The 27,614-nt window shown below is 40.1% G+C and overlaps 1 protein-coding gene across 8 annotated transcripts in view; it reads right to left on the bottom strand.

The window, feature by feature from the left end:
* Positions 1 to 27,614, bottom strand: part of MGMT (O-6-methylguanine-DNA methyltransferase) — a 189,498-nt gene that overhangs the window by 27,726 nt on the left and 134,158 nt on the right. For all 8 annotated transcript variants that reach the window (XM_082222944.1, XM_082222942.1, XM_082222943.1 and 5 more), the window contains one exon: positions 14,285 to 14,445. In XM_082222944.1, the coding sequence (XP_082079070.1) occupies positions 14,285 to 14,445 (161 nt within the window). The remainder of the gene's footprint in view (positions 1 to 14,284; positions 14,446 to 27,614) is intronic.

Genomic DNA, 27,614 nt, shown 5'->3' with positions numbered 1-27,614 from the left:
AATAAGACCCATATTTAAGGGTTTATAACTCAGCTGCAGAAATCTGCTCCAGGCCTATACATGCCATACAAAATCCCACTTAAGGAACAAATAATCCTTTTACTACTTGGCAAGGGAGTCAATTTTGGGCCACTTCCAAATTCAAAGTCATAAAAATGGGCATTGCAACGTGTGTATGCTGAATTCTAGAGTGATTCAAAAGGTCCTATACAACTTTATGCTGCTCATGCATCAAAATACATGTGTACACAGGAGTTCCAAAAGGCCTATGCAACAAACATCAATCAAACATGCACAAAATAGGCGGTGTATGCAATTTTCATTTCTAGAGCCACAGGTGAGTCTTTGTTTTACCCAAGAGGCAAGCCGTAGTTATGACTACTTCCACAATATTTTTATTAGCAACAAAATAATTAATCTAACAAGACTCCTACTCAGACATATGTTAGACCAGATGTAGACAAACTGTGGTCCCCCCAGAAGCTGTGGACTACAAATCCCATCATCCTTGATCACCGACCATGCTGGCTGGGACTGACTGGAGTTGGATTCCAACAGTATCTGGAGGGCCACAGGTTCCCCACCCTGTGCTAGACAAACTCAAGAGATTTACCACCTCTCACAGAATTTGAATTTGAGCGAATACCTTGCAGAAGTATTCTGCATCAGTTGGACAACACTACAGTGGAACATAAATTGCCTCCCCTTTTCCCAAGTTTTATATCAGCCAAATAGAAAACAAGTAACAAAGGATAGGCACAGCATTATTTTTAAAAATTATATTTTAAAATGACCTTATTTACATGTATCAGACAGAAACAATAGCAGCTAAAACTTCAGACCGAAGAAAAGGTCCAACTACAATGGCATGACAGTGAAACTATTATTTGCTTGTATTTTATATGTCCAATCTAGAAAACCATCACCATTATTGCATTTGTTGGAAAATGTCCTTGTAGTGTCAGTCCTATTAATATGAAAAAAATAAATAGTAACTCCACTGTGCAGGGGAAAAGGGCCCTATTTAACTCATCCTTTGATGGTGTGATTCCTTCTAGTATCTAGGCACTTTTCTATATACTTTCCATTGTCAACTTTGGGTGCAGTCTGTACTAAAACAGTTACCGGTCCCGTGTTAAAAGAATGAATGGTAATTATGCCTTGTTTCATATATCCATATATCTGCTATGGCAACAATCTGATTAAAAGACAACTATATTTTAATAAATAAAGTTATCCATCACATTTAAATTAATTTGCATCCTATCAAAAGCTTAATAGAGGCACATTTTGAAGGTATTGAAGCAAGTTCAGGATAACTAGGGTTTTAATAGACAAGATGTGTAACTTTGTTGTGAAAAGGAAAAGACATATTTAATATTACCCTGGCACAGTTTAAGTTTTGTTTCAGGACTAAATCAGCCTGGGTCAACCTGGTGGATGGTCCCCCCCCCCCGGAAAGGGACAAGGTGATGTGACCTTGTTGTTTCTGCTCAGTCTCTCAGTGACTTTTGATACAATCAATCATGGTGTCTTACCAGCTCTGCAGCCCATAAGTTGGAGGTCATATGTGACAGTAGTTCCAATCCTACTCACAGGATAGATTTCATTGGATGGTATTGGGTGACTGTACCTCACCTTGCCTCACCTGATATTTGTATTGTGGGGTGCTGCAGGGTTCCATCTTGTCCTCAATCCTTTTAAACATCTATATGAAGCTACAGTGCTCCCTCGGGTTACAGACGCTTCAGGTTACATACGCTTCAGGTTGCAGACTCCGCTAACCCACAAATAGTACCTTGGGTTATGAACTTTGCTTCAGGAAGAGAACAGAAATCGCGCGGTGGCGGTGCGGTGGCAGCAGGAGGCCCCATTAGCTAAAGTGCTGCTTCAGGTTAAGAACAGTTTCAGGTTAAGAAAGGACCTCCAGAACGAATTAAGTTCTTAACCCAAGGTACCACTGTACTGAGAACAGTAATTAGGGAATGTGGACCAGAATTTGGAATTTGGACTGGTGCCGTCATGAGGATGACACTCAGCTCTATTTTATCTGTTGTATCTGAGTCAAGTGTGGCTGTGCAAGTCCTGGATCAGTGCCTAGAAATAGTGGTGGGCTGGATGAGGGCCAACAAGGTGAATCCAGGTATGGAAATTCAGTAGTCCATAGGGGGAAGGTATGTAAACTGGTGGAGGGGGGGGGAGTGGTCCCCTGTTGCTGCAAGTGCTCCATAGAGCACAGGCCTGGGAATAGCTGCCTGGATGCTAGATTATTGTGCGTAGGTTTCCAGAGCTGTAGAAGCAACTGTAAGTGTTAACTATCTGCCACGTACATTCCTTTGGCTGGGAAACGCCCCTGACACTAGGCTGGACCACCCACCCATTTGCTTGGGCTAGGGGATTGCTTGCCCTGTGGTGCTTGTGTGCAAGCAGGTGGGCAAGAGGAAACATGGGAAGACCTGCTTGGGCCACTCACCTGTCTGATCACTGATGCTGCCTGCCTGTCTCCTTTGTTTGCTCCATCTGCTGTTGTCATGCTGCACTTTGCGGTGCCCACCACGAACCAAGCACAACAACTTTACTCTTACAAAATTATTATATAGTAAGATTATTCCTGGATCCTTAGGACAAAACTGCAATACTGTCACAGCCTCATCCATCTTTACTTTTCCCCCCAGCAAATCATTTGAGTTCTTTATAGACGACAAATTGCGTTGGATTAAAAATTAAACCCTTATTGGAATTTACATGCATACTAGGTCTAAAATCCTTACTGAAGCGTAAGTAATATTAATTCTGTAAAGAGGTGTTTATTTTTCTTATTTATCTGAAAGTAATGGCAGTTTCAGTTTCATTCATTGCTCACCCATGTAAAGACAATTATGGACTTCAAAGTGCTAATATATGTATGAAAGGCCACAATCATTCATGTACAGGTCCAAACTGCTGTGTTATAACTTACATCAAAAAGGCGTTAATGCTTTCAATATTTATCCTGCTGCAGGGAAGCATTCTAGAAGAAGGCAGTATTTTTATTTATTTATTTATTGCTAATGGTTGTCTCACCATTTAAACGAAAATCTTAATGCATCTTATAATCAGAGGACAATTTGCAAATCATTAAGAGATATGTAAAATTCCATTAAAATACAAATCAAGAGTCCCTCACTGGACTAATAATCTTTTTGATATTATTTTGCATCTCACTATTTCTGCTCCCAATATCCAGGCACCACAAATGATCAGTTCTTGAACATGCTATTTACCACAGCCTACTACTTTAACGAGAGACTGAGAAGTATAATCTGCTATTCAGAGCAGGTACTAATGAAGAATTCCATATATTCTAAAATTTAATTAAAACCCCAAAGATTTCAAATTAGATGCAATTTGAAATGCCTGGGGCAGAAATACATGCACTTGCGTGGCAAGGGTATCACGCTGAAAGTTGATACCGTAATTGGTCTTGATGTATTTTTGTGTTGCCAGGCTGAAGCGCAGAACTCATAACCATATAAAAATTCTCTGTAGATTACCTGCTCATTGAAAATGCCATCACTCAGGTAGTTCTCTACTAAATTACCATGCTACTAAAATGCACAAAGTGATTCGAAGAGAAGAGTGGCACAGCTGGTCGACGCTGCCAATGAGTTATGCATGCGCCGACACTGCCTTTTTTCTTAGTAAAATATGCTCAGCTGAATATTAAAATATAATTGGCATTCAACCTAAGTAGCTTAAACCATTTTGTTATCTTCTTTTAAACCGATTTGGCTCCTCCACATTTATTTTCAAGGATGCGATTCACAAACTAATGACACCAACACATTCAGCTAGATCTTTACTATTTTACATTTGTCATAAATAGGAACAGTTTCTACAGCCTTCTAGGGATGTTCTTTAACACTGGTTCCTCTTGAACATCAAAGACCCAATTCATGGGAAAAGGGGGTGGGGGGGAGACAGTATGCCATTTATGTTACTTCTTGCATATTTTATTCAGAAAAGAGGATGAGATGCAAATTTTCAGTGAAAAGTATCCTTTTGTAGCTCAGCAACTATTTTTGTTACAAATATATTGGCCACTTCTCATATATGGTGAAATGACCTATTTGCATGTGGGAAAGGGGCATTCTGGGTCATGCTGAAACTTTATGTCTAAGAAACTTGAAGGCTGAATTAATCAGCATTGCACATTCCTGGTGTTATGATACAAAGACTATAAATTGTATTTTTAAAAAACAGTAGAATAATGAGCACATGATTACATAATAATTGCACAATTTTTGAATTGCTTATATTCGAAAACCATGTACTTGTCAAAAAAAAGGTATCTGCATAAAAAGTAGGGGGAAGGACAAATAATTAAGTGAAGAGATTCAACCTATTAACTGACTACTACTATGCATTAGCATTACTGCAGAAGAAATTATTGTGGATAACAGGAAACATGTGCGTCCCTCTAGAGAAGCTTTGGGAGCAGTGATGTGGGTTGATGGAGGGAGAGTGACAATGCAAAAATCGCCTTCCTTTTGCAGTCCACTGATGGAAGCCTCCACTGCTCAGACCACCTTCTATCACAGGAGGGATACTATTGGATATAAGCTATTAAAACTTTGAAGTCTCAAAGTGGTATGCTGCTTATAGAAATGCTACTTTGAGCATAATTATGCAATGGCAAACAATTGGAGGAATACATGCCTACTAAGAAACAACTCCTATTGAGTCATAAAGAAAAAGAAGAGGAGGAGAAGGAGGAGTTTGGATTTGATATCCCGCTTTATCACTATCCTAAGGAGTCTCAAAGCGGCTAACAATCTCCTTTCCCTTCCTCCCCCACAACAAACACTCTGAGGTGAGTGGGGCTGAGAGACTTCACAGAAGTGTGACTGGCCCAAGGTCACCCAGCAGCTGCATGTGGAGGAGCGGAGACACGAACCCGGTTCACCAGATTACGAGACTACCGCTCTTAACCACTATACCACACTGGCAACCCAAGTCTTAAGGGGCAAGCCAAACGGGCAGCCAGTTGGCAGGGCTTTACAGATGCAACCCCAGTAGTTTCTGGTGGATCCAGGGCCACCTTGGCCACCTTCCATGCCCACTGCTGAAATACTGCATTTCATGACCCTCTGCCCACACATCTGGCAGGTGGAAGGGAAATTCTGTACCGGGGGAGTGACACTCCCTGGTTTCATCTCCTACAAATAAATCTGATCTTGAAGAGCTCAATTTCTTCTAGAAAAGATTCTAAAGTTATCTCAATCTTTTAGAGGTTGGATTAATAGGATCTCCTCTCTCTCTGAGGTTTCCGAAGAAGCCAAGTCACAGTAGAAAGGAGGAGTGAGGGGACAAAACACTGCCACAACCCCATTTTGACATTTCCTGGATTCTGATCATCTCAGCCAAAGGTTGATCCAGATATTGGGACAAAAATCAGATGCAACCCTTGACGCAGAAGGTGTCTACAGAGATGAATTATCAGAAACAATAAATGCTTATTATATAGGCCAGGGGAGCGGGTGGCACTGTGGTCTAAACCACTGAGCCTAGGGCTTGCCGATCGGAAGGTCGGCGGTTCGAATCCCTGCAACGGGGTGAGCTCCTGTTGCTCGGTCCCAGCTCCTGCCAACCTAACAGTTTTAAAGCATGTCAAAATGCAAGTAGATAAATAGGTACCACTCCAGCAGGAAGGTAAACAGCGTTTCCGTGCGCTGCTCTGGTTTAGCCAGAAGCGGCTTAGTCATGCTGGCCACATGACCCGGAAGCTGTACGCTGGCTCCCTCGGCCTGTAAAGCGAGATGAGCGCTGCAACCCCAGAGTCGTCTGCAACTGGACTTAACTGTCAGGCATCCTTTACCTTTACCTTTACCTTATATAGGCCAGAGAACAGTGCAAGCTGATTTGGGGTATGGCACTTGAAATGGTCTGAAAAAACAGAGGCACGACAACCTGAAAGGAATATTTCGGCACATTGGTTATTGCCAACTATTCTGAACAGCAGTTCCATCTGCTGTGCATTGTGTACTTTTCATTTCACAAAATTTATGCACTGCTTGACTGTTGTTGTTGTTTTTTTTAAAAAAACCCATCAAAGCAGTTTACAAAGATAAAAAAGGAAGTCAAGGAAAAATTAGACCTCATCCCCAAAGGTGCCTTTCTTCATTGTTTCCTGAGACATACAGATACCAGCAAGTTTAAAACATACAAGAAGTTAAAATACTAAAATAGGTTAAAATTCACATCAGCTTTCTAGGCATCTGGGTAGGCTTTTTTTTTGGAGGGGGGGAATGCGGTATTACCCAAAACGTATTGAGAATATATAGGTCAAGGACTAGATAGCTACCACATCAGTGAACAGATATCACGTTAGCCTCACAGCAAACAGGGAAGACATTTAAATTTTGCCAGAAATTTGCTGTTTTTAATTATATTTCTGCTCCTGTGGGCTGTTGAGCCTATATCTCTCCGTTGTTCTTCTACTGTTGTGATTTTATTATAAATGGTCCTATCCTTGTAAGCAAATAGTGGGACTTTCTTGCTGAAAAGCAAGGCAGATTTCTAAATAAATAAATAAAACATTACCCCATATTTGTGCCACTCTTCTACTCTTTACCCCCAGATTAATTCTTGATGTTATCGCTGTACTGAGTAGTCTTGATATCTGTAATTACATGTCCCCTAGAACTTTGTCTTCTGTATATGACTTTCACCACAGGCATATTTAATTAATTTAATTTGCCTCAAATAAAAATCTACTCACCAAAATATCATTGCTTGCCTAAATACACACACATAAACACACAACATTTGGATTAATACAAATACATCTGATTTCTCCCACTATCTAGGGCAGTGTTCCGTATGTTTGTGTGCTATTAGTGTTGTAATAATTTTCACTTTCGCTGTAACTTCAATGTTTTGATTTTTCTAGGCTATAATTAGGTCCCATGTTGCATGGTCATTTCAATCTTGATACTTAGATCTGTTTCACAATTACCTTTGTCATGTTTTATAGAATTAAGAGGGTTAAAAGAAGTCACTTTAAAAAAAATCTTGATGATGTTAGATCTGGCTTGCTGCATTAATCTGCCTTATCTGCATTAATTTAATTTTCTTTATCTCTGTGGAAAGCTGCTTGGACTTCCCTACCTTCCTAACTCTGATGATCAAAGACTTCACAGAAATATTTTCAACACTGTGCTGTATCAGTGTAATGCACATTGGATAATCTTGCAAACACTATGCCATTAAACAAACTCAGAAGGTTAGCTAAATGGAATTTAAGTTGTAAATATTTATCTATTACCTATGGGAAATCCCCCAAGATAAACATTGCAAATCTTTCAGGGCCTAAATACAGTTGCACCTAGATCCTAAAACACTTTGAAGCCCCACTGATTTCACTCGGCCTTAGTCTAATAAGTAACACTTGGACTTAAATCACCCAAATAATATTGTTACAGATTTGGGGGAACCAGAGTCTGAGGGTGCAAAGTCATCTGTAATTGTAAGAAGTTAGTGAATGTTAGAAATTACTGAATGCTAGAAACTACTAAATGCTTGGAGTCTTCCCCTGGGATGGAAATTGTTAAGCATGCCAAAGGTGTTGATAGCCCATCGGAGGAAGATGCTTGGGTCTGTGAAACTGAGGTTGCCAGGGTAACGTGGATGTGATGTCACACAGGAAAAATGTTGTCTTTTTAAAAAACAGAGGTTTGGAGAAAGGGTGGGTGAGCAACCAGAATGGGAGGTGTTGTGTTTGGCAAGGTGTTACGGGAGGAAGGAGGACAACAAAGGAGAAAACTTGATGTGGTGCTGGGTGGAGGAGGCTGCACTGAGAAACCAGGGGCCATGACTGGCTGCTTTTTTGGACCCCAACTTGCTGAAGCTATGATGGGGCCAACGAGAAACCCTCTTGTGGTTTACTGTATCCCATCTCCACTAAAGGCTTCCAAGTGTGTAAAATACAATCTCAAAATAGGATATAGTATTAAGGTATATAAAGAGAAACATGGACATAGAAGAAAGCAGATAAGTCCAGTATATTGCAGGATGGAAGAACACTGTGGTAAAGCTTGGATACCCAGAAATGGATTAGTTAAAGAAAGGATGGGGAGTCACGGAAAAGCACCGACAAGAGAAGGCCAACTTAGCTAGATGAGCAGGAGGGAACAAGTAGAAGGCAACGTGGTGGTATGACAATAAATAAGCTTCTGCATTCCTAAGAAATGATAAATTTTGATTTAAAACTATTTTGACGGCATCCTAAAAGCTTCATCTTATCGTGTGTTGTCTACCTGTGTAGCCCTACTTTGCTGGGGAATAGCTAATTCCAACAAATTTACTAGTGTACTACTGCAGCTGAAGGACATGCAAACACAGTCTTTCCTGACACTTACTGTGTAGACATAAACAAGGTCAACGTTTTAAATGTGTTATCAGAGCTTACGTTTTCCTAATATGCCTTTTTGACTTTATAAAGGTCAAAATTAAGTGCATGATCATTTCCCCAACAAGATACCGTTATAAAAAGGCACGCGGCATGCTTTTGACAGAGAAACAGTTCCCAAAAGAACCTAAGGGTAGCAAAAACGAACAGTCAAAAAGTAGCAAAAATGCTGATCTTCCAGTAACACTGTCATGGTACATCTAATTGATAGTGCTGGACCCCACTCTGTTCCAGAAATAAATCTTTTAAGTTATATTTGTGACTGTTTTTCCATGCTCTGTGTTGAAGAATTGCCTTTGCACAGTCTCTGCAATTAAATCATGGGTCAACATTAGCTTCTCTGTTTCCTCCTGCTCTTTCCTATTTCAAGGGTCTCCTTTACTCTTCACATTACAAATCACTGAGATGTACAGTAGTATCAGCTTCCTGCTATGTAAACTGTTCATGCTTGCCATGCAGTGACCTCTCTGTATTGATTCAAGACATCTGACAGTCTGCACTGGTCTCTTTAAATTCATGGGTGTCTTCTATCTCTTCTGCTCTTTTGATCAGTCCTTTTCTCCCTCCTTCACTTTTTGCACAGGTAGCTATGGAAAGCAATAAGACCTAGATTTCCACTGCCCCTGAAAAGCAGTTCACTGGGCGCTAAGCTTTAAAGAATCACATTTCCCCCCACGCCAGCTGTTTCTATCCCACTTAATTTGAGTACAGGAGTTCCTACTATGTCACAATCAATAAAATGGCATCCGAAGGTTTAAAACTTTCCAGCTTTACTAGGTAATATCTCAAGAAGATCAACCTTTTTAAAGGTTTAATTTAAAGCAGAGAGGAATGGTTTATATTGATTCTAATACTCTAAATGCTTTTCTTATTTTAGCAATTACCTTCCAATAATTATGTTTTGAGCACCAGAAATGTGTACCTGATTCAACAGCATGTGGTAATTATTACACTTTGCCTCAAACTATAAAATTAACTTTGGGAAGTACAGAACTTGAAGATAAATTCTGAAACAAAAGTTTGTGGTGAGTTTGAGATATAAGAAGCAAAAGGAACTGTAGCCCTACCACTCTTGGAATACTTAGATGTATTATTTCAGAGTTTCAGCAGCAAAAAATAAAGCCAAAATCTAAAGAACACTTGATCCCTGGCATTCAGTTTTTGTGGGCAAATGCTCTTTCCCAACAGGATTACAGTAAAATAAAAAATAAATTAAAATGTAGGGTCATTTTTGCCTGTCAGTGCAAAATTCAACTAGTGAATTGGCTGCTTTTGAGTTTTATTTTAATCCTAATAATGGGGTCCTGATAGTAAGACTATCTGGTAATAGTGTATAACAACTATCAAGAATCCATTAATTTTCTTGCATATTATGTTGGAGGGTATGGTACCGCAGCAGTGCCACTGGCAGGTGGTGCAGTGCTGGTGAGTGTCCTATGGGTGGGGGTGGGGTTGCGGTGTGGCAGAGCAGGGTGACACTTCTTGTTTTGCCTCAAGAGGTGAAATGGGAGGTATAGCCCCTGATCTCAGGATTCACAGCTGTCAGTTCTGAGGGAAGGCAGGCAAGGACCCACAACCCAGGTGGAGCTCACTAACTTGGGGAGTAGGTGTGTAATTCCTCAGCTGGAGTAGGCTCAGGACAGGTGAGGGTTCCACACCTTATCAAACCCAGAAAATATAACAGGAAAGCCGTCCTGGCCAGGCCTGCGTACATATTAGCAAAGTATATAGACCGTTATTTTATAAATATTTCATCATGCTTTGTTTCAGTTTGAATGCTATGTAATAGTGTTCATTCCCTTGGACTTTCTTTTTACCATAAAGAAAAATCATCTTTTGCTTGCTCAGAGTTGGGCAATATTTATCTGTCAAGATATTGTTGATTATTATCCCTGACCACTGACAATGTTGACTGGAACGGATGAGAGTTGGGAGTCCAATTATAACTGAAAGGCTGCAATGATCCCCACCCTTGCTTTATCTGGAAGTGCACTATGGAACCTCAATGTGCTTACTGATGTGATCTCAAAGCTTCTGCTGGTTGGCTAACAGGTGATAGTGAAGAGCTAGAAGACCAGATGTTGGAAGAAGAAGAAGAAGAAGAAGAAGAAGAAGAAGAAGAAGAAGAAGAAGGAGGAGGAGGAGGAGGAGGAGGAGGAGGAGGAGGAGGAGGAGGGAGAAGATCAAGGCAACCACTGTCAGCACAAGTCAGCACTGTCAGCACAAGTCAGCACAATTTTGATACCTAGAAAGGTTCTAAAACATATAAATTTGTCAGTTTGTACACATTTAGATCACAAAGAGCCAGCATGGGTTACTTAAGAAGTGATTCCAGTTTGACATTATTTTCTTTTTTAGAGTTACTGGTGTTAGCAGATCAGGGAAATGCTGCTGATGTATTTTATCTCTATTTCAGCAAGACATGTGACATCAAAAAAAGGCTAATACAGTTCTAGCTTGCATCAGTTCTGCTTTGGTCAGGCAGCCAGGAGTAGTGTGCCCATTTCTGGGCACAGTGGATTAAGAAAGGTATCAGCAAACGGACATGTGTCCAAATGAAAGGTGAGGAGCCTGGAGATCAGGCCATATTAAGGAAGGTGAAGGCTGCTTGACAGTGGAACAGACTGCCTTGGAAAATGGCTGACTCTCCTTCATTAGAGATTTGTAAGCAGAGATGGATGGCTACCTAACCAGGATACTGAAGAAGTGGGCTTCCTGCACTGGCAGGGAGTCAAACTAGACAACCTTTGAAGACCCTTTCCAACTCCAGGACACTGCTTTCCAAGGCATAATGATGAAATGTATACGTTCCCATTGTCCGTGTACTAGGATTTCATTAAAAGATTGTTCTCAAGTAAGTGGCTCAACACATATATGCAGAAGAGTAAAAAAGGACTGGATACAATGGATAAATAAAAATCCAACTACTAGCTTACAGGTAGTCAGATTTAAACAGAAATGATATCGTAAGTTAAAAAAAATAAATGCAGCTTGTCCTTGCTCATTTACTTCGGACTCAGCTGTCATTCCGAATTGCCTTTAGCCACTTCAGCTAAGCATTTCTCCTCCTGTTTAGCTTTGAGATGGAGATGTGTCTGAGTAAAGTATACATACAGGTGCTACCAGAAAGTGTCAAGATATCAAATCAAGGCAAATAATTCAGAATAAATGCTTGCAGTAAACAAATAAGCAAACAGCCGTCAAGAAGAGGACACCTGAACTCTTGCATGTGATTATAACAGCTTCTTAAATGCAGTACATAAAATAGAAAAATAGTACAAACTCATGCTGCCACTGTTTAGTTCACTGGAGGGGGAAAATGGCTGCTCTCTTTTCCTCATTAACCTGTTGGGTTGTAGGATCCACTTTTTCAGGGTGTGATCCCTTATTGCTGGGAAAATACACAAAAGTATTGGAACCACATGAGTGGGGCAAATTTTACAGGTCTTTCATAACTGAGGTCCATATGATCAGGTGATGGAATTGCACAATGGGGGAAAGGGATATTGAAGTTGTGCAATGGTAGAGCAGTTTCAGGTGCCTTTACCTATGAGGAAGTAACTTGATTAAGTTTCTCACACACAAATACTTGGTCCTGTTCAGGGCTGACATTCACTCTGGGAGAAACACTTCTACTGAAAAGCAGGCCAGTGGTTAAGAAGCATGTACCTTTGACACACTGCCCAGTTCTGCAGGTATAGTTTACCAGCAGTATGTGTGAAAATTCTCTACCCTTTAATTTCACACTAAATGTTTGCTGGTGGGAGGGACACAAAGGATAAAGAGAGAGTGCAATGAAAAATAGCCATTAGCAGAACCCTGTGTATGTGGACAATAGGCCTTGTGGACAACACAACACTGGGGACTTAAATTAAGGCACAGCAAAGAAACATTTTCTCTAAATTAGAGGTTTATGCACCTTTTGCACTGTGACCTGACTGAACAACATAGCAAAGAAAAACGTAGGCTTCCAAAGGGTCTCATTCTGAGGTGACTGCTGTATGCTAGAGTAACAGTATTGCCTGAGGGCTGCTATTAGTCACAGGCAGAGAGAAGCCTTTTTTGGTACCCAATTTTCTTTTCATTTCTTTAACAAACCAGCTGGTTTGAAAATGTACTACTCTCATTTTACTGAGGAAGACAGCCTCAGGATATTTTCCAATGGCTAAGCCTGCAAATTCATTGATGGAAACACTGATTCCAAGATCAGTCCACTCATGGTTAAATTCAGTTTATAAGCTCATCCCTCAAAACTGATTTACAGATAATAAGTTATCTCTTCCTGTTTATACTTGGATTCTTTCTTCTCTAACTTCAGTCAAGGTCTTAATACTTGCAAAGTCCTCCCCATCTCCCATTCCTGTCTCTCTTTGATATTCAGAGTTTGGGAATGCAATTGGAAGAGCATATGATCAGTAAGGAGATGTATTATTCCAGATAATTCTGGGTATCAGGCTAAACAAAATGTATTTTATGCAGAAATATGTGTTTAGAAAAAAACCACATGCGGTACAACTATTTATCAGTGTTAGTCATCAAAAATACTGGCTAGCATTTCAGTTTTACACTTTTTCCAGCTATAAAACATGCACACCTGCTCTCAGTCTGAACTCTATTAACTGAGAAAAGGGAAGGAAAAGCACCCTCTTAGAATTCAACATGTTGAGAAAAACATTTCTGGACTCAAAAAATGGGCTTGTGGTGCAAAAGGTCACTACATTACAGTCTGTACTTTGTGTCAAGTAAACCTGTTCCATATTTGGCACAAGAGACTTACCTGCATAATAGTTTGCACCTGCTTAATGAAAATATTTGCCATATCTGATAAGAACAGTTGAGGGTTAAAAGTCCTAAATATTTTGTGTTAAATTTTATAAGGATCCGCTGAGTTGCAGGCATTAATTCATTTCCTTCCGATCTCTATTGGACCTCTGCTCTCCAACAATGGCTATGCTAGTTGATATCGATCAAGAGTGTTAACGCCTTCATGCATGAATTAGTGTTAAGCATGTTGATTATATGAGGCTGGTTACACCACACTTTCCCCACAGAATTGGCAATATACCTAGGAAGATTGTGTGTGCTGATTCCATGAGAAAGACCCATGCAACTGGCCACCCACTGCCCATGTGGTTAGCCTACTGAGCCATAATTTCTCAGAATTTACAATGGTATCTCGGGTTACATACGCTTCAGGTTACATACACTTCAGATTACAGACTCCGCTAACCCAGAAATATTACCTCGGGTTAAGAACTTTGCTTCAGGATGAGAACAGAAATCGTGTTTCAGTGGTGTGGCGGCAGCGGGAAGCCCCATTAGCTAAAGTGGTGCTTCAAGTTAAGAACAGTTTCAGGTTAAGAACGGACCTCGGGAACGAATTAAGTACTTAACCCGAGGTACCACTGTAATTTTCAAAGAATCCTCCCCCCCCCCCAAAAAAAATATTCTCCACCATTTTTCTGTAGGGGCTGCCATTCCCCACCAATGACATCAGGTCTGTGCAGACATTGTGGAGGATGCAAAATGGTGGCCTGGTTTCCACACAGTTGCAATGATTGCAAACCAAACCACCACCACAACAAGCTGAGGTCCTGCCACTGCTAATGGTGAATCCCACCCTGGAGAAACTGGGAAGAGTTTATCCTCCCCCTGGAAAAGTTTGTGAAATAAGTCTTCCAAATCTCTCTGGCCACAGGTATGATGAAATAATTAAAGAGGCCATTTGCACGTGGCTCCAATCTAAAATTTTCGGATCAGCATAGAATCTACTTACAGACAAGAAACTTTCACACAGCTAGGCAGGCCGCATCTGACAATACAAAATATACAGACCGTTCTCCAGCAGCGGGTGGTGAAAAGGGGGCACCGGAAGCTTCTCTATCATCCAGGGTTCACAGAAATAGGCCTGAAACCAAGCCACACACTGTTTCAGCGGCTCCGCTGTTTCCTCTGAGGCTTCACATACTTCACAAGACACAGATGCATCTGCAGGGCTAGAAGAATGATAACATTAGTTTAATAATTAGTTTCACAGTCTAACTGCAAATTTTTTTTACAATGCGGCAAACAAAAGAGTAAGATACCATCTCACACAGAATGAATTTCCCCAGCCCAAATACAAGAGCAGCAGAACACACACACACCCCTACATCTGAAGAACTGAGCATCAAATTAGAAAAGGGGACCACAATAAAGTAGCTCAGTTTCCATTTAAGAAGGAAAGGTCCAGGTAATGTTTACTTATGTTTTGTATTATTCAAGTCCAACAGAACAGAAATATCTTCTTTTTACTTTCTGCATCCCCAATAAAAGTGATTTCAAACCCAAGAAAAAAAGAATTTCCTGTTCTTAACTATGCAGACATGAGCAAAACACTTCTGAATAGCAACAGTAAAAGTGTCAAGTGTTACTATTGTTGAGCAAGGCTTATAAACTGGAAAGAAAAATAAACCCTCTGTGTACTTTAGTGAAACATACATATAGGTGGTGAGAGGGACAAAACTAAAAGCTAATTTTTGCATTTGCACTTCCACTATGACTGCAATTAATCAAATATGCCACAGAGACTTCTATACAAGAAATGCAAGCCCAATGCTTGTGGTCCCTTCCAACTCTACAATTTGATGATTCTATGATTGCCAACTTGCAAATAGGTCTCATTTACTGGGAGCCATCTATTGTTTTGTATTGTTGCGTTCCTTATTTAGGATATGCAGTGCTTTTTGGGGGGGGGGTGTACTCAAGGGTATTCAGTACCGGCACCTTTTTTGTTTGGTTTGGTTAAAAAGTGTGGAACTTACTGTAACAACTACATGGTGAATACCAGCAACTATTTTTCTAGAAAAAAGCACTGAGGATATGAATTCATTGCTCCACTTCCCAGGAGAATATAGGTGGTATTCAACTGAGGTTTACTCAGAATCTACTGGAATTAATGGACCTAACTTAATCATGTTCATTTTCAAAGAGTAGTTCAGGCTTCCTCAACCTTGACCCTCCAGATGTGTTGAGACTACAATTCCCATCATCCCTGACCACTGGTCCTGCTAGCTAGGGATCATGGGAGTTGTAGGCCAAAAACATCTGGAGGGCCGAGGTTGAGGAAGCCTGGTTTAGTTTGAGTAAAACTTAGCTGACAGCTGTCCTTTAATCTCACGCCACAAAGAAAGAACCCTAACAAACCTTTATTAACATCCAGGCTGTTTTTTGGGGAATTTATTGGCCTGTATAATTCTTATAGCAGAAACATTTTGTCTTAAATTCCTATTTTAAATTTATCTTAACCCCTGATATGACCACACAAACTTCTGTTGTAGCATCCCATTGCAATGGTTTCTTCGGCTTGATTGCTTATTCATGTTCGAATTACTCACACAGTAAATCAAAAGCATTTATGCTATATTCAGATACTCTAGATTAAAATTAATTTCCCCCTCCTATTTTAGAAAAGGTCCCATACGATTGATAGTCCTTCTCCCACTCCTTGTTTTATTAAAATACCGGTAACTAAAATAACTATGGAAACACAGGTTTCATAACAACAATATGGATGAATGTGGAGGCTTCAAATATCGAAGTCCATAAATTTATATCATTATCAAGCAACAGCACAAGGTTACTAAAAAATTCTTGGGACTTTCCCAGGTGGGCAGAACATCCAAATATCGACTCATTGTCTCATTTGGAAATAGGAAAACTTGCTGCTTGCCTCTTTACTACTGAGCACACAGGACCTTAGCTGAATAGGGAAAGGTAATCTTCACATGTCAATCACCTCAACTGCTACTACAGCAGAATATGCAAAGAGACAACTTTCAGCAGGTACATTTTTAGAACAATTTCTATCAGCATGGGCAAGGAAGAAACTCCATCTTGGTTCCCAGAAAACTGTAACAGCATCCTCGCCTGTAAGTAAAGCAGTAAATACTAGCTCAGTTGTTAGCCAGCCAGTTCCCTATTTTTTTGGAAGATCCTACCAGTGGCGTAGCGTGGGGGGTGCAGGGGGGGCCAGCCGCACCGGGCGCAACATCTGGGGGGGGGCGCACTCGCACTCTCAGCTCTCTGCCCCTACCTGGCTCACTCACTCTCTCTCACTGCAGTGCTGGCTGTGCAAATCCGATCCGAGCCGCCGGGTCGCCGCCCACTGTGAAGGGGGTGGGTGCCAGGCGTGCGGTGCGGAGAGAGAGCGAGGGACTATCTGGGGGAGGGACAGTGCAGCGGCCGCCCAGCGCAGCGCTGAGTGTGGGAGAGAACCACACCAGACCAAACCAGGCAGCAGCAAGAAGAAGCTGGCAGCGGCGGCAGGTTAGGGGGCGCAAATTACTTGCCTTGCCCCGGGTGCTGACAACCCACGCTACGCCACTGGATCCTACCAGTTTGCACCCAGAGAAGTAAATATGTACATGCATTCAAGTTTATTTGTGTTATGTCACAACTGTTTCCTCTGCTTCTTATTACTCCCTTTCACTGGTAAGCAGTTTGCAGCTGAGTACTGACAACAGACAAACTGTCTCTGCAGTGCCAATCCTCTTTTCGTCTGCTAAGGTTACACTGAAATTAGTATTTGTGCATGTGTAGGTTGTTGCTTTCACTGTTTTTTTTTAACAGGCAGGTGTTTTCTAAACTTTTCTAAAATGGCGACTTGTTTTTGCAGCAATGCACCAACATCACTACTCCTCTATAAATGAGTATAATTTAGCATTTCTCTATGTTAGCCTCTTTCTGAATCAAACTCCTCAATTAAACACTTTGGCATGTAAACACACAGAATCTTCACACACGGTTGCATGTACAAGACCTGCTGCTGGTGAACTAATCCAACGATAACATCCACAACTACAACAGGGCATCTCACGTTCCCGTACAACCAACCAGGTGGCTTATCTCCTGGAAAGCAGAATCTATGAACAACCAGAGAGGTCCAGTAAAGAAGAATGGAGTGGTAGGGAAAACTGGTTTTGGAGTTTTTTAAACAGAGGTTGTATAGCTATCTGTCAGGGATGCTTTACTTATGATTCCTGCATTGCATGCGGTTGGACTAGATATCCCCTGGGGTCTCTTCCAACTCTATGGTACTGACAGCATCTTGAATGGTAAGGGTAGCCTTCAGCTTCAGGCACACACAGAGAGTGAGGCAGACTACAGTCACCAATTCAGAGTCTGGAAAATGGAGGGAATCAAGGCGTGCAGGGACACGGGCTGCTATAGCAAACGTGACTCCTGATCTTGTAAAATTATCCCCTTATAGTTTGCACATTTCATATTTTTGTTTAGTTATCAGATGCCTAGCCTGTGGAACACATTTTATACATTAAATGTAAGTTTAAATAAATAGAAACACGTTACATTTCTCGCGTGAGTTTTAATAATACTTATTTATCATCAGTGTTTTCATACTGCCCTTCAATCACATTCCCAGGGTGGTTTACGAAAAGAGTAATACAATTAAAATGTAAATCCAAAACTAAGTATTTTTAACACTTTAAAACGTGACATTAAAATATCCTTCACAACATCTTTTAAATGTTTCTTATAATATATGATGGAGTAAAATACACATAAAACACATATTATTAACATTCCATGTGGAAATAAATAAAAAGTTGTTACATCAACACCTTAATGTCATTTAAATAGTCTTCCTTTGATAGATGAAGGCAAAACTACCCCCAAAATTGCAGATGAATTGTCTAGTCCCTAATGATTCCAAAACAATTACAGGATGCAGAGCAATCTAGTTAAATTTTATTCAAAAGCTTACTACACTTGTGTTTTCTCTTATTTTTCTATCAATGAAACCCAGGAGGCTTAAGCACAATTCATTATGTATGAGACCCAACTTACAGTGCTTGACTGTTGATTAATAGGAAAGTTTGCAGTATGTACATTTGCAACATTAGATGCATACAATATGCTAACTTATTCTTCCACTGAAGCTAATTATTTACAAAAATGACTACTTGAGACTACAATTTATTAAATGCATGCATCCAGTCTCAATTTGGCCCCAAAAGACAGTCTGGAATGAAGATCTTTTACTTGATGTGACAACTTCTGGAAAGAGTGTTATTAATATTGTAAATGTGGCAAATAAAGAGTTCAGATAGCCTTATGTCTATTTTGTGTTTGTTTTTCACAGCTAAATCAATGAATAAAAACAGCTTTTCAAGAAGTTTAATACCCATATGAGAGACAAATTCTTTCTGCCCAAGTTTAAATTAACCATATAAATAATATGTCCATATATTAGTAATAATGATTTTTAAAAATTGCTTGACAACAGAAATACATGGGAGCGGGTATACTCAATCTTTCAATTATACTTGTTCATTTTGACTGACTCTTCTTAATTTGTTAGTACAACATTGTTTTGAAGATGCTTAAGAATCTCTAAAAAGCCCTTCACTGTAAACCTGCTTATAGTTTGGCAGCTTAATACTCAATTAATTTCAGGTGAATTTTAGGTGGCTAGCAATTCACAAGACTGGACCCTGGTAAAGGATTTGCTTATGCACTTCAGAATAAAACGTACATGCATGCAAACTTATTGGTGTTTAAGATTGATCAAGCAACATTTGGAAAGTTGTACTTGTCCATCAAATTCTCACCAACACCCAATATTCCTGATGTGACACATGGTTCATGATTTCAAATAATACCTTTTTAAGCTTTTTGAAAAACCTGGACCCACTAGCATTATAAGGGTTCTCTGTTACAACATGGAATGAGACTGGAAGGACATAATATATTATTTTTAAATATATATATAGGAGTGGTTCTCAATCATCTCACCTAAGATGACTTCAGTGGTTAGGATGAAACACGTGACATAAACACAGATGCAAACACTACCACAAAATGCACACAGCATTCCTATTTGTGTAGCCTTCCTGTTGCCACTTGTGGTATCCAGAATGTGGCTCTCTCCATATCCTGTGTGGTTAATACATGCCACCACATATAGTGGTACCTCGGGTTAAGAACTTAATTCATTCTGGAGGTCTGTTCTTAACCTGAAACTGTTCTTAACCTGAGGTACCACTTTAGCTAATGGGGCCTCCTGTTGCCAGCCGCCGTGCGATTTCTGTTCTCAACCTGAAGCAAAGTTCTTAACCAGAGGTACTATTTCTGGGTGAGTGGAGTCTGTAACCTGAAGTGTCTGTAACCCGAGGTACCACTGTACTCTTTAAAGGTGAGAGTAGAAAATGTTTCCTATCCTGAAATGCCAAGGAGTAAGGGTGGAATCAATATTAAAGCCATGAAGACTCAACTGATAGCATGGAAGGTCACTAAATGCTTTGTGCCATTAGGATTTTGACTGGATCCCGTATATAAAAAATAAGATGCCACCTGGGGCAAATCTGTATTGCATCTCCTCCTTGATGCAAAAAAGGATCTATTTTGCAATGAGAAACTTGAACTCTCCAGGTCCACTGACATGGAGTTGAGGTTCTCGTGTATTAGATGGTCCGATGAGCTGGACGAGGAAATATCTAGGAGGTTACTCTCAGATAAATTCCTCATTAAGAGACAATCTCTTAAACTCCTCATGCCCCGAAATTAGACTAAACCTGTTCCAGGATTTGATTTTACTTCTTCAACCGTGTTTGACCCAAAAAAAGGCAATTTGGCGGTCATTATACCCCAACAAATCTAAACCCTAGTTCAATCAGGAATGCCTTGTTATGAAGCTCTCTTTGATGGGAAAATACAGGAACTATAGGTCTGCCAATCAGTATTGGGAAGTCACAAAAGGACTAAATTTTAGTCCTTTTGTGGCTTCCTAATACAGATTTGCCTCGTAGACACCCTCATAACAAGGAACCCCAATATCTTAAAATCAAAGCCATCCTTTTTGTGAATAGTATAACTCAGACTTGCATGTACAGTACACTATATATTTTATATATACACACACACAACTCGACATAAAACAAATGCACAGTCTTGTTAGTTTTAGTCCTTAGAAAAGTTCTAGAATAATGTGTCCTTACAGAATGGTATAATGCTTCCATAATGGTGCCAAGGTCAGGTTTATCAGAGGCAATTAACTATGTGAGTAATTGCTTCAGGGAAACTTTAATATGCACACCTGACTTCAGTCATTTATTTTCTTAGATTCTCCATCTCAGGCCATACCCTTCAGGTGCAGGTTTCCCCCCTCAGTACCGAACAATCACCATGTGGTGCAGCATTACCTCCTTTGCTTAGACTGTCACCAAAATCCAGGGCCTATTTATAGGGAAAGCTATAGTCCACACAGCATTAATTGGCATTCATTCTCCGCATGGTGAAACTGCATCATATTTAACTATGAAAATAATACAATCTGGCATTTCCTAATATTTTGATGCACTTCTCTGTGCTAGCGTTAGTGTGGTGGAATCACAGCAACTCCCATAGGAAATACTGTGAAATGGGCTGAATGTTACTAGTGATTTCTAAAACTGAACTCATCCCTTGCCCCTTATCTCACAAACATCATCTAGTGTTGGCTGTAGATAGAGACAAGATTCCAAAATGGATGCACCATTGCTTCTATCCATTATGACAATACTTAGGACTAAGGACTTATCTACATGTATGGTCAACGGTTCTTCTCTCTTTTTAAACTGCCTACGACGTGTACAACTCATTACAAGTCCTATAATCAAAATGAAGCGGCTCTGGAAGCACGAAAAACAACAGCTTACAACTGGATTATGAGATAGAATGTCAAATATTCCAATAAAATGTCAAATATTAAAATACAGCTGTCTCAAATGGCTTATTTTCTCAACAAAGCATGGGCTCCTATTTGACATTCTGAATTAAGACTATCAGAAAGTTAATTCTTCATATACAATATGAATATCAAAAGAATCTACACAAAGTCAATCCTACATTTCCATTTATCCTATACAGTATATTAACTTCTCTTGAAAAGAAATCACCCTGCAGACATCATAGAATTACATAGTTCAAGGCACCATGCTCCACTTTATAATATATTGTATGTATACTCATCTCACCACTGTTTCTTTCAGAGTCTGGGTATGAGATGTACTTGGATGGGAGATTTTTCTATGTTCAGGATGATTTGATGAACCATGAATGGCCTGAGTTGAAATCGGGTTGAAAGGAATTTTGATTATGTTAACAAATCAGTTTTCCTATACAAGGCAAGGTCTAAGAAATGTTCTAAACAAAATAGCTTGGCAGTTGTATACTTGCACTGTGTTGCATAAGAGAGAAAGCAAAAAGAGGAACAGCACTCTATGTATACATAAAAGTGTTGGAGATTTTGTGTGCAATCCCATCATCTGGCTGGTGATTTTCTTCTTCTTAGGGAGATGCTTAGTATCATCAGACCATTGTTCCATCTAGATCAGTAATGTCTATGCTCACTGGTAGCAGCTCTTTAGGGATTGAGAAGAGGTCTTTTCTTACCTGGAGATGCTGGGGAACGAAAGTGGGTCTTTCTGAACAAGAAGCACCTGCTCAACCACTGAAGGGTAGCCCTTGCTCTATTGATACATGTCAATGATCACCAAGTTTGTAATTTACTGTTACTACAAGCTCCCTGCTGTAAAAGTGGGATATAAAAGTAACATACACATATTTTTAAATTTCTATAATGTACAGTATATATGATTTATACATAAATTCTAAACTTAATGTGATTCTCCTCTTCCATGAAGAGATAAGAGAGACTAAGACACAATCCTAGGGCAGGCTCCTGTTCAGCTAATGGTCGGGGCTAGACCCAAAGGGATGCAGGTGGCGCTGTTGTCTAAACCACTGAGCCTAGGGCTTGCCTATCGGAAGGTCGGCAGTTCGAATCCCCACGACGGGGTGAGCTCCCATTGCTTGGTCACAGCTCCCGCCAACCTAGCAGTTCGATAGCACGTCAAAGTGCAAGTAGATAAATAGGTACCGCTTCACCAGGAAGGTAAATGGCATTTCTGTGCACCAGTTTAGTCATGCTGGCCACATGATGTGGAAAAACTGTCTGCGAACAAACGTTGTCTCCCTCAGCCAGTAAAGCGAGATGAGTGCCGCAACCCCAGAGTCGTTCGCGACTGGACTTAACTGTCAGGGGTCCTTTACCTTTTTCGACCCATAAGCTCCAGTGACAGAACTGTGTTACATGACATCAGATCAAATTTGCAGATGACACCAAACTGGGAGGGGTGGCTAACACCCCAGAGGACAGGATCACACTTCAAAACGACCTTGACAGATTAGAGAACTGGGCAAAAACAAACAAGATGAACTTTAACAGGGAGAAATGTAAAGTATTGCATTTGGGCAAAAAAAATGAGAGGCACAAATACAAGATGGGTGACACCTGGCTTGAGAGCAGTACATGTGAAAAGGATCTAGGAGTCTTGGTTGGCCACAAACTTGACATGAGCCAACAGTGTGACACGGCAGCTAAAAAAGCCAATGCAATTCTGGGCTGCATCAATAGGAGTATAGCATCTAGATCAAGGGAAGTAATAGTGCCACTGTATTCTGCTCTGGTCAAACCTCACCTGAAGTACTGTGTCCAATTCTGGGCACCACAATTCAAGAAGGACACTGACAAACTGGAACGTGTCCAGAGGAGGGCAACCAAAATGGTCAAAGGCCTGAAAACAATGCCTTATGAGGAACGGCTAAGGGAGCTGGGCATGTTTAGCCTGGAGAAGAGGAGGTTAAGGGGTGATATGATAGCCATGTTCAAATATATAAAAGGATGTCATATAGAGGAGGGAGAAAGGTTGTTTTCTGCTGCTCCAGAGAAGCGGACACGGAGCAATGGATCCAAACTACAAGAAAGAAGATTCCACCTAAACATTAGGAAGAACTTCCTGACAGTAAGAGCTGTTTGACAGTGGAATTTGCTGCCAAGGAGTGTGGTGGAGTCTCCTACTTTGGAGGTCCTTAAGCAGAGGCTTGACAACCATATGTCAGGAGTGCTCTGATGGTGTTTCCTGCTTGGCAGGGGGTTGGACTCGATGGCCCTTGTGGTCTATTCCAACTCTATGATTCTATGATTCTTATACATCACTTTGAACTCTCAGTTCTATCTTTGGCAATTTATCTAAGATAGCTCATTTACAAATGCTTCAAATCAATGTACAGTGAGCACTCAAGGGTAAACTGGACCTATTTCAAGGCACTGCAGTAATGGTCCAGAACAACTGTTGTTGTGTTGTTTTTTTTAAGAAACCAGAGCAAAAGAAAACACACAATTCTGAAAAAAAGTGCAATTTTATGGTCCAAATCCTACAAAACTGATCAATTTATGTCCAGTATCAGAACATCTCAAAAGATGCAAGTACAGCACCATTAAAATGTCCCCCCCCACTGTTCAATATAATAACAACTTTTAAAAAATGCACTATGATAACAGACTGCCTTCCACTAGGCTTAGGTGAATCTGTGATGCAGTTCCATTAGCTTGCATATAACATTAATAAATAACATTGCCACTTAAATGCCTTTCTTGTAAATTGGTTTGTTCTGTTCTGTATAAATAATATAAATGTCTCTGTTACCAGTATGTCAGATTCCCACCCCCTTCCCTTTACCTATGCATAGCATGCAACATGAGCCAATGTAGCAGTTTAATCTAAGAAGCCGTTTATAGAACACCTACAATAATATATACTAAGTGGCTTGCATTTCAGTATCTGACATATAAAAATAAACTCAAGGATCAAACAGTCACCTACTGCAACTCAGTTTGAAAGCAACAACTCAGTATTAAATTCTAATTCAAACTTCTGGAATTGTGGCTTTTGACGAAGACATAGAGATTTAAAGATCTCAACACATCTCCCACACCCAGTGGCTATGGGCTTGTGTTTCTCAGAAGGCAACGTTCCCTGCCGTACTGAGGAGGGGATTTCAGTAGCAAGCTAGGATATGGTATGACTGCACATAGCATGCTGGACATGCTCAAACTCTTTTGCCTGCCAAAAACAGCTCATTGAATTCCAGCCACCTGCTGCACACTTTTAAGCTTGCCTTCATATTCTTCATACTGTTATGAGTTTGTGGGTGCCAGACCCCTCTAATCCTTGAATCCAGCAAGTGTTAAAATTTAATCAAGCCAGGCTAGCTTCCTGATGAGGTAATGGCCTGGGTGAAGGGCCATTAAGAGAATGAAGAAAAGGGGGCTCTGTGTGAGATGGCAAATACTGGGGCTCCTCCTTCAACTCACAGATAATGAGAAGGACAAAAGCCAGAGTTTGGAGTAGAGTTTGGGGGCTGTGATGTAAAACCAGAAGTCAAGCAGCAAGGTGGAGGGAGGGTCAGAGAACAATGTTTGATTTCTGTTTGAATCCAAGACTGTGGTTATGGGAGAAACAAGACCCTTTGGGGCTCAGGTTGTATATATGTGTAAATAAGCCATATATCCTAAAGACACCACAGTCGCCACTGTGCCTCATTCCAAAATGAAAAACGAACCCTGGGTAAGACCCTGTAATGTCAGCCTGCTCAGAGATTGGGGTGGTTATGTAACCATATTCTTAAGGATCAAACTATTTCTTTAAAAAAAAGGTAACTGAGGCATGGGTGCCATAAAAGTCCACATGCAGACAGATAATTTAAAGATAGATAGATGATAGATAGATGATAGATAGATACATAGATAGATATAGATAGAGAGATAGATGATAGATAATAGATAGATAGATGATTGATTGATCGATTGATCGATCGATCGATAGATAGACAGACAGACAGACAGACAGACAGACAGACAGACAGACAGACTGATGATAGTTTAGAAAGAAATAAGCTAGAACACACATTAAAATAAATAAAATAATTATAAAACGTATAGGCCAATATACTTAGCCGTATCCCATCAAATCATCACCACAGTAAATATGAACCTTTGGTCAATTATTAGAATTGGTTTTTAGCATGAATCTTCTGATTCGTGGTTGGTGTTGGCTATCCACCACATATGTAACCAATTCTCATTACAAAAGAACAATAGCCTACAAAACATCAAACACAACCTTCAATGAATTAGTGCTAGGAAGAAGTCCAAAACAGGATTTTAAGGGCATGATGTTTGTTTGCCTGCTCAAATTCCAGGACTGATGACTTGTTTTGAAAAACTGGTACTGAAAATAAATAAATAAAAATCCTGCAAAAACTATTCATGGATTTAGTTCCTTTCAGCTTACCTTGCTCAATGTGCCTGAACAGAATATTGTCTGCCAATTAGTTTATGCAATTCAGAAAAATCTAACCCAGACTGCCAAGAAACAAACCAGAACCTCTAGAGTGCAGCTGGATCTGCAACCTACCTCCTTATCTTGTTAAGCCTGTAAGACAGCCTCTCTCTGCCATTTTCAATTAGATATACTTTATGAAAACTATGCCAATAAGATACTAATTGGAGAAGTGAGAAGCTATTTGTGTGTGAAGACAGTGTAGCTCAAATATACAGTACAATCTGGTACAACAGACAAAACGCATACAAATATAGGCACAGACATGCTGTAAGAAATGCTGTTATGCCTCTCACCAAAGTAGATGAGGAACAGGAATCAGAACAATATGTTTTGTGCATATATAATAAAAGGAAGCTGGAAAAGAGTATACCCAAGCATATACCTAATGTAACATCCTATACATCAGAGATTATCGGGCATTCTGTATATTGATCCTAACTCTTTGCCTATAGTCCAGTGGCAGGCAATTACATTTCTCTTCAGTCATGCAATCAATTCAAAGCTGGTTAGGTTACGAGTATTGCATTGGTGAATTTTGGGAATTCACTCTATTCTTACTTGCGTGAGCATTCTTTTACGTAGTGGCTTGATTGTTTGTCACCTGTAAAACAGGCCTGGGGATTCTGATTAAGACCTTTCTCTGTCAACTGCCCATCCTTCCCAATACCTACTACTTTCTTTGCTCAATAGAGATGCCATAGGTGTGTGACTTTCAGAATACTGGACTGAGAAAGTGCAAAACGCACACTGCCCATCCTCACCCAGTCCACCTTTTCCGGTTCCTGTCTATCTCTCTCACTTCCTAAACTGAGAATCTGCCTCCTCTATTGGAAAGGGTCAACAGCTTCAGCATCTACCAATACATTTCCCAATTAAAATATTATCATAGGTTTTATTCATGTTTACAAACTAAAAATAGCATAATTGGGTTTAAAAGATTCCAAAGACTATCATAAACAGGATTACAGACAAGAACAAGCTGATAACGTTTTGCTCCTCTAGCTTCTATCCAGTGTCTTATCCTAGCTGATGATTGGCCTTGTAAAACTGATTTATATAACACTGGTTTATAACAATAAGTGAATGTGTCCACCTCCTCTGGCAGAGCTGAGAGCAACTAAATGCCGTTTTTTGCTATGTCCGAACTCAGCAAACTGTGGTTAGTCGTAATGATGATTTGGTGAAACATGCTAATTGCAATAGTTAAGGTGAAGTACGGCTTGAGGTTTGGAGATAAAGGTAAACTGCCATTTCTTGAAAAAGAAAGCAGATGATTCCCATCTTCACTTCACAGTGGCGCAGAGGAAAAGAGGGTAGCAGGGAGTGTGTGAGCTTGAGGCCTGCATATGTAAACACTGGATTGTAAGTTTAGTGTTACATCTAAACCAGGCAAGCAAGTCTTGTGCCAAGATAAAACTAGCTCAATTCAAAGTGATAATTCTGAACTTTAAAACCCTTCACGATTTGGGACCTTGTTTATTTCCCTGTGCCTGCCCATATTCTAAGATTGTCAACAGAGGCCCATCTTTAAGCACCTTGTTTATCTGAACAAGTGACTTCAAACACTGGTTGCACCCCAATAATAGAATGCTTTCCCAGGAAGCCTCACCTGCCAAATATCTTTTCCCTTTTTTAAAATCCCAGGCTTTTTGATCTTCCGGACATTAATTTTATGCTGATTATGTTCATTTCAATTCCGCTAGCTACTTTGTTATTGGTCTTTTGTATTAGTTTACTGCTTTTGTTTTTATTGTATATTTTAACATTTTGTAAGTGACCCTGGGAACCTGTTAAAGGATAGGATACAACTCAAATCAATAAAATAAAGAAAATGGCTGCCATAGGGGGCAAGGCATAACACAAAATTAGGGAGAGCACAATCATTGTGAAGTTATTCCAATAATTATATATTTATAGAACAGACTTATATAGAACAGATT

The sequence above is a fragment of the Podarcis vaucheri genome (assembly GCF_965113315.1).
Source record: "Podarcis vaucheri genome assembly, chromosome: 5".
Classification (NCBI taxonomy): Eukaryota; Metazoa; Chordata; class Lepidosauria; order Squamata; family Lacertidae; genus Podarcis; species Podarcis vaucheri.
Note: the sequence above shows the minus strand (reverse complement) of the source record. Positions and strands in the feature narration are given on the sequence as shown.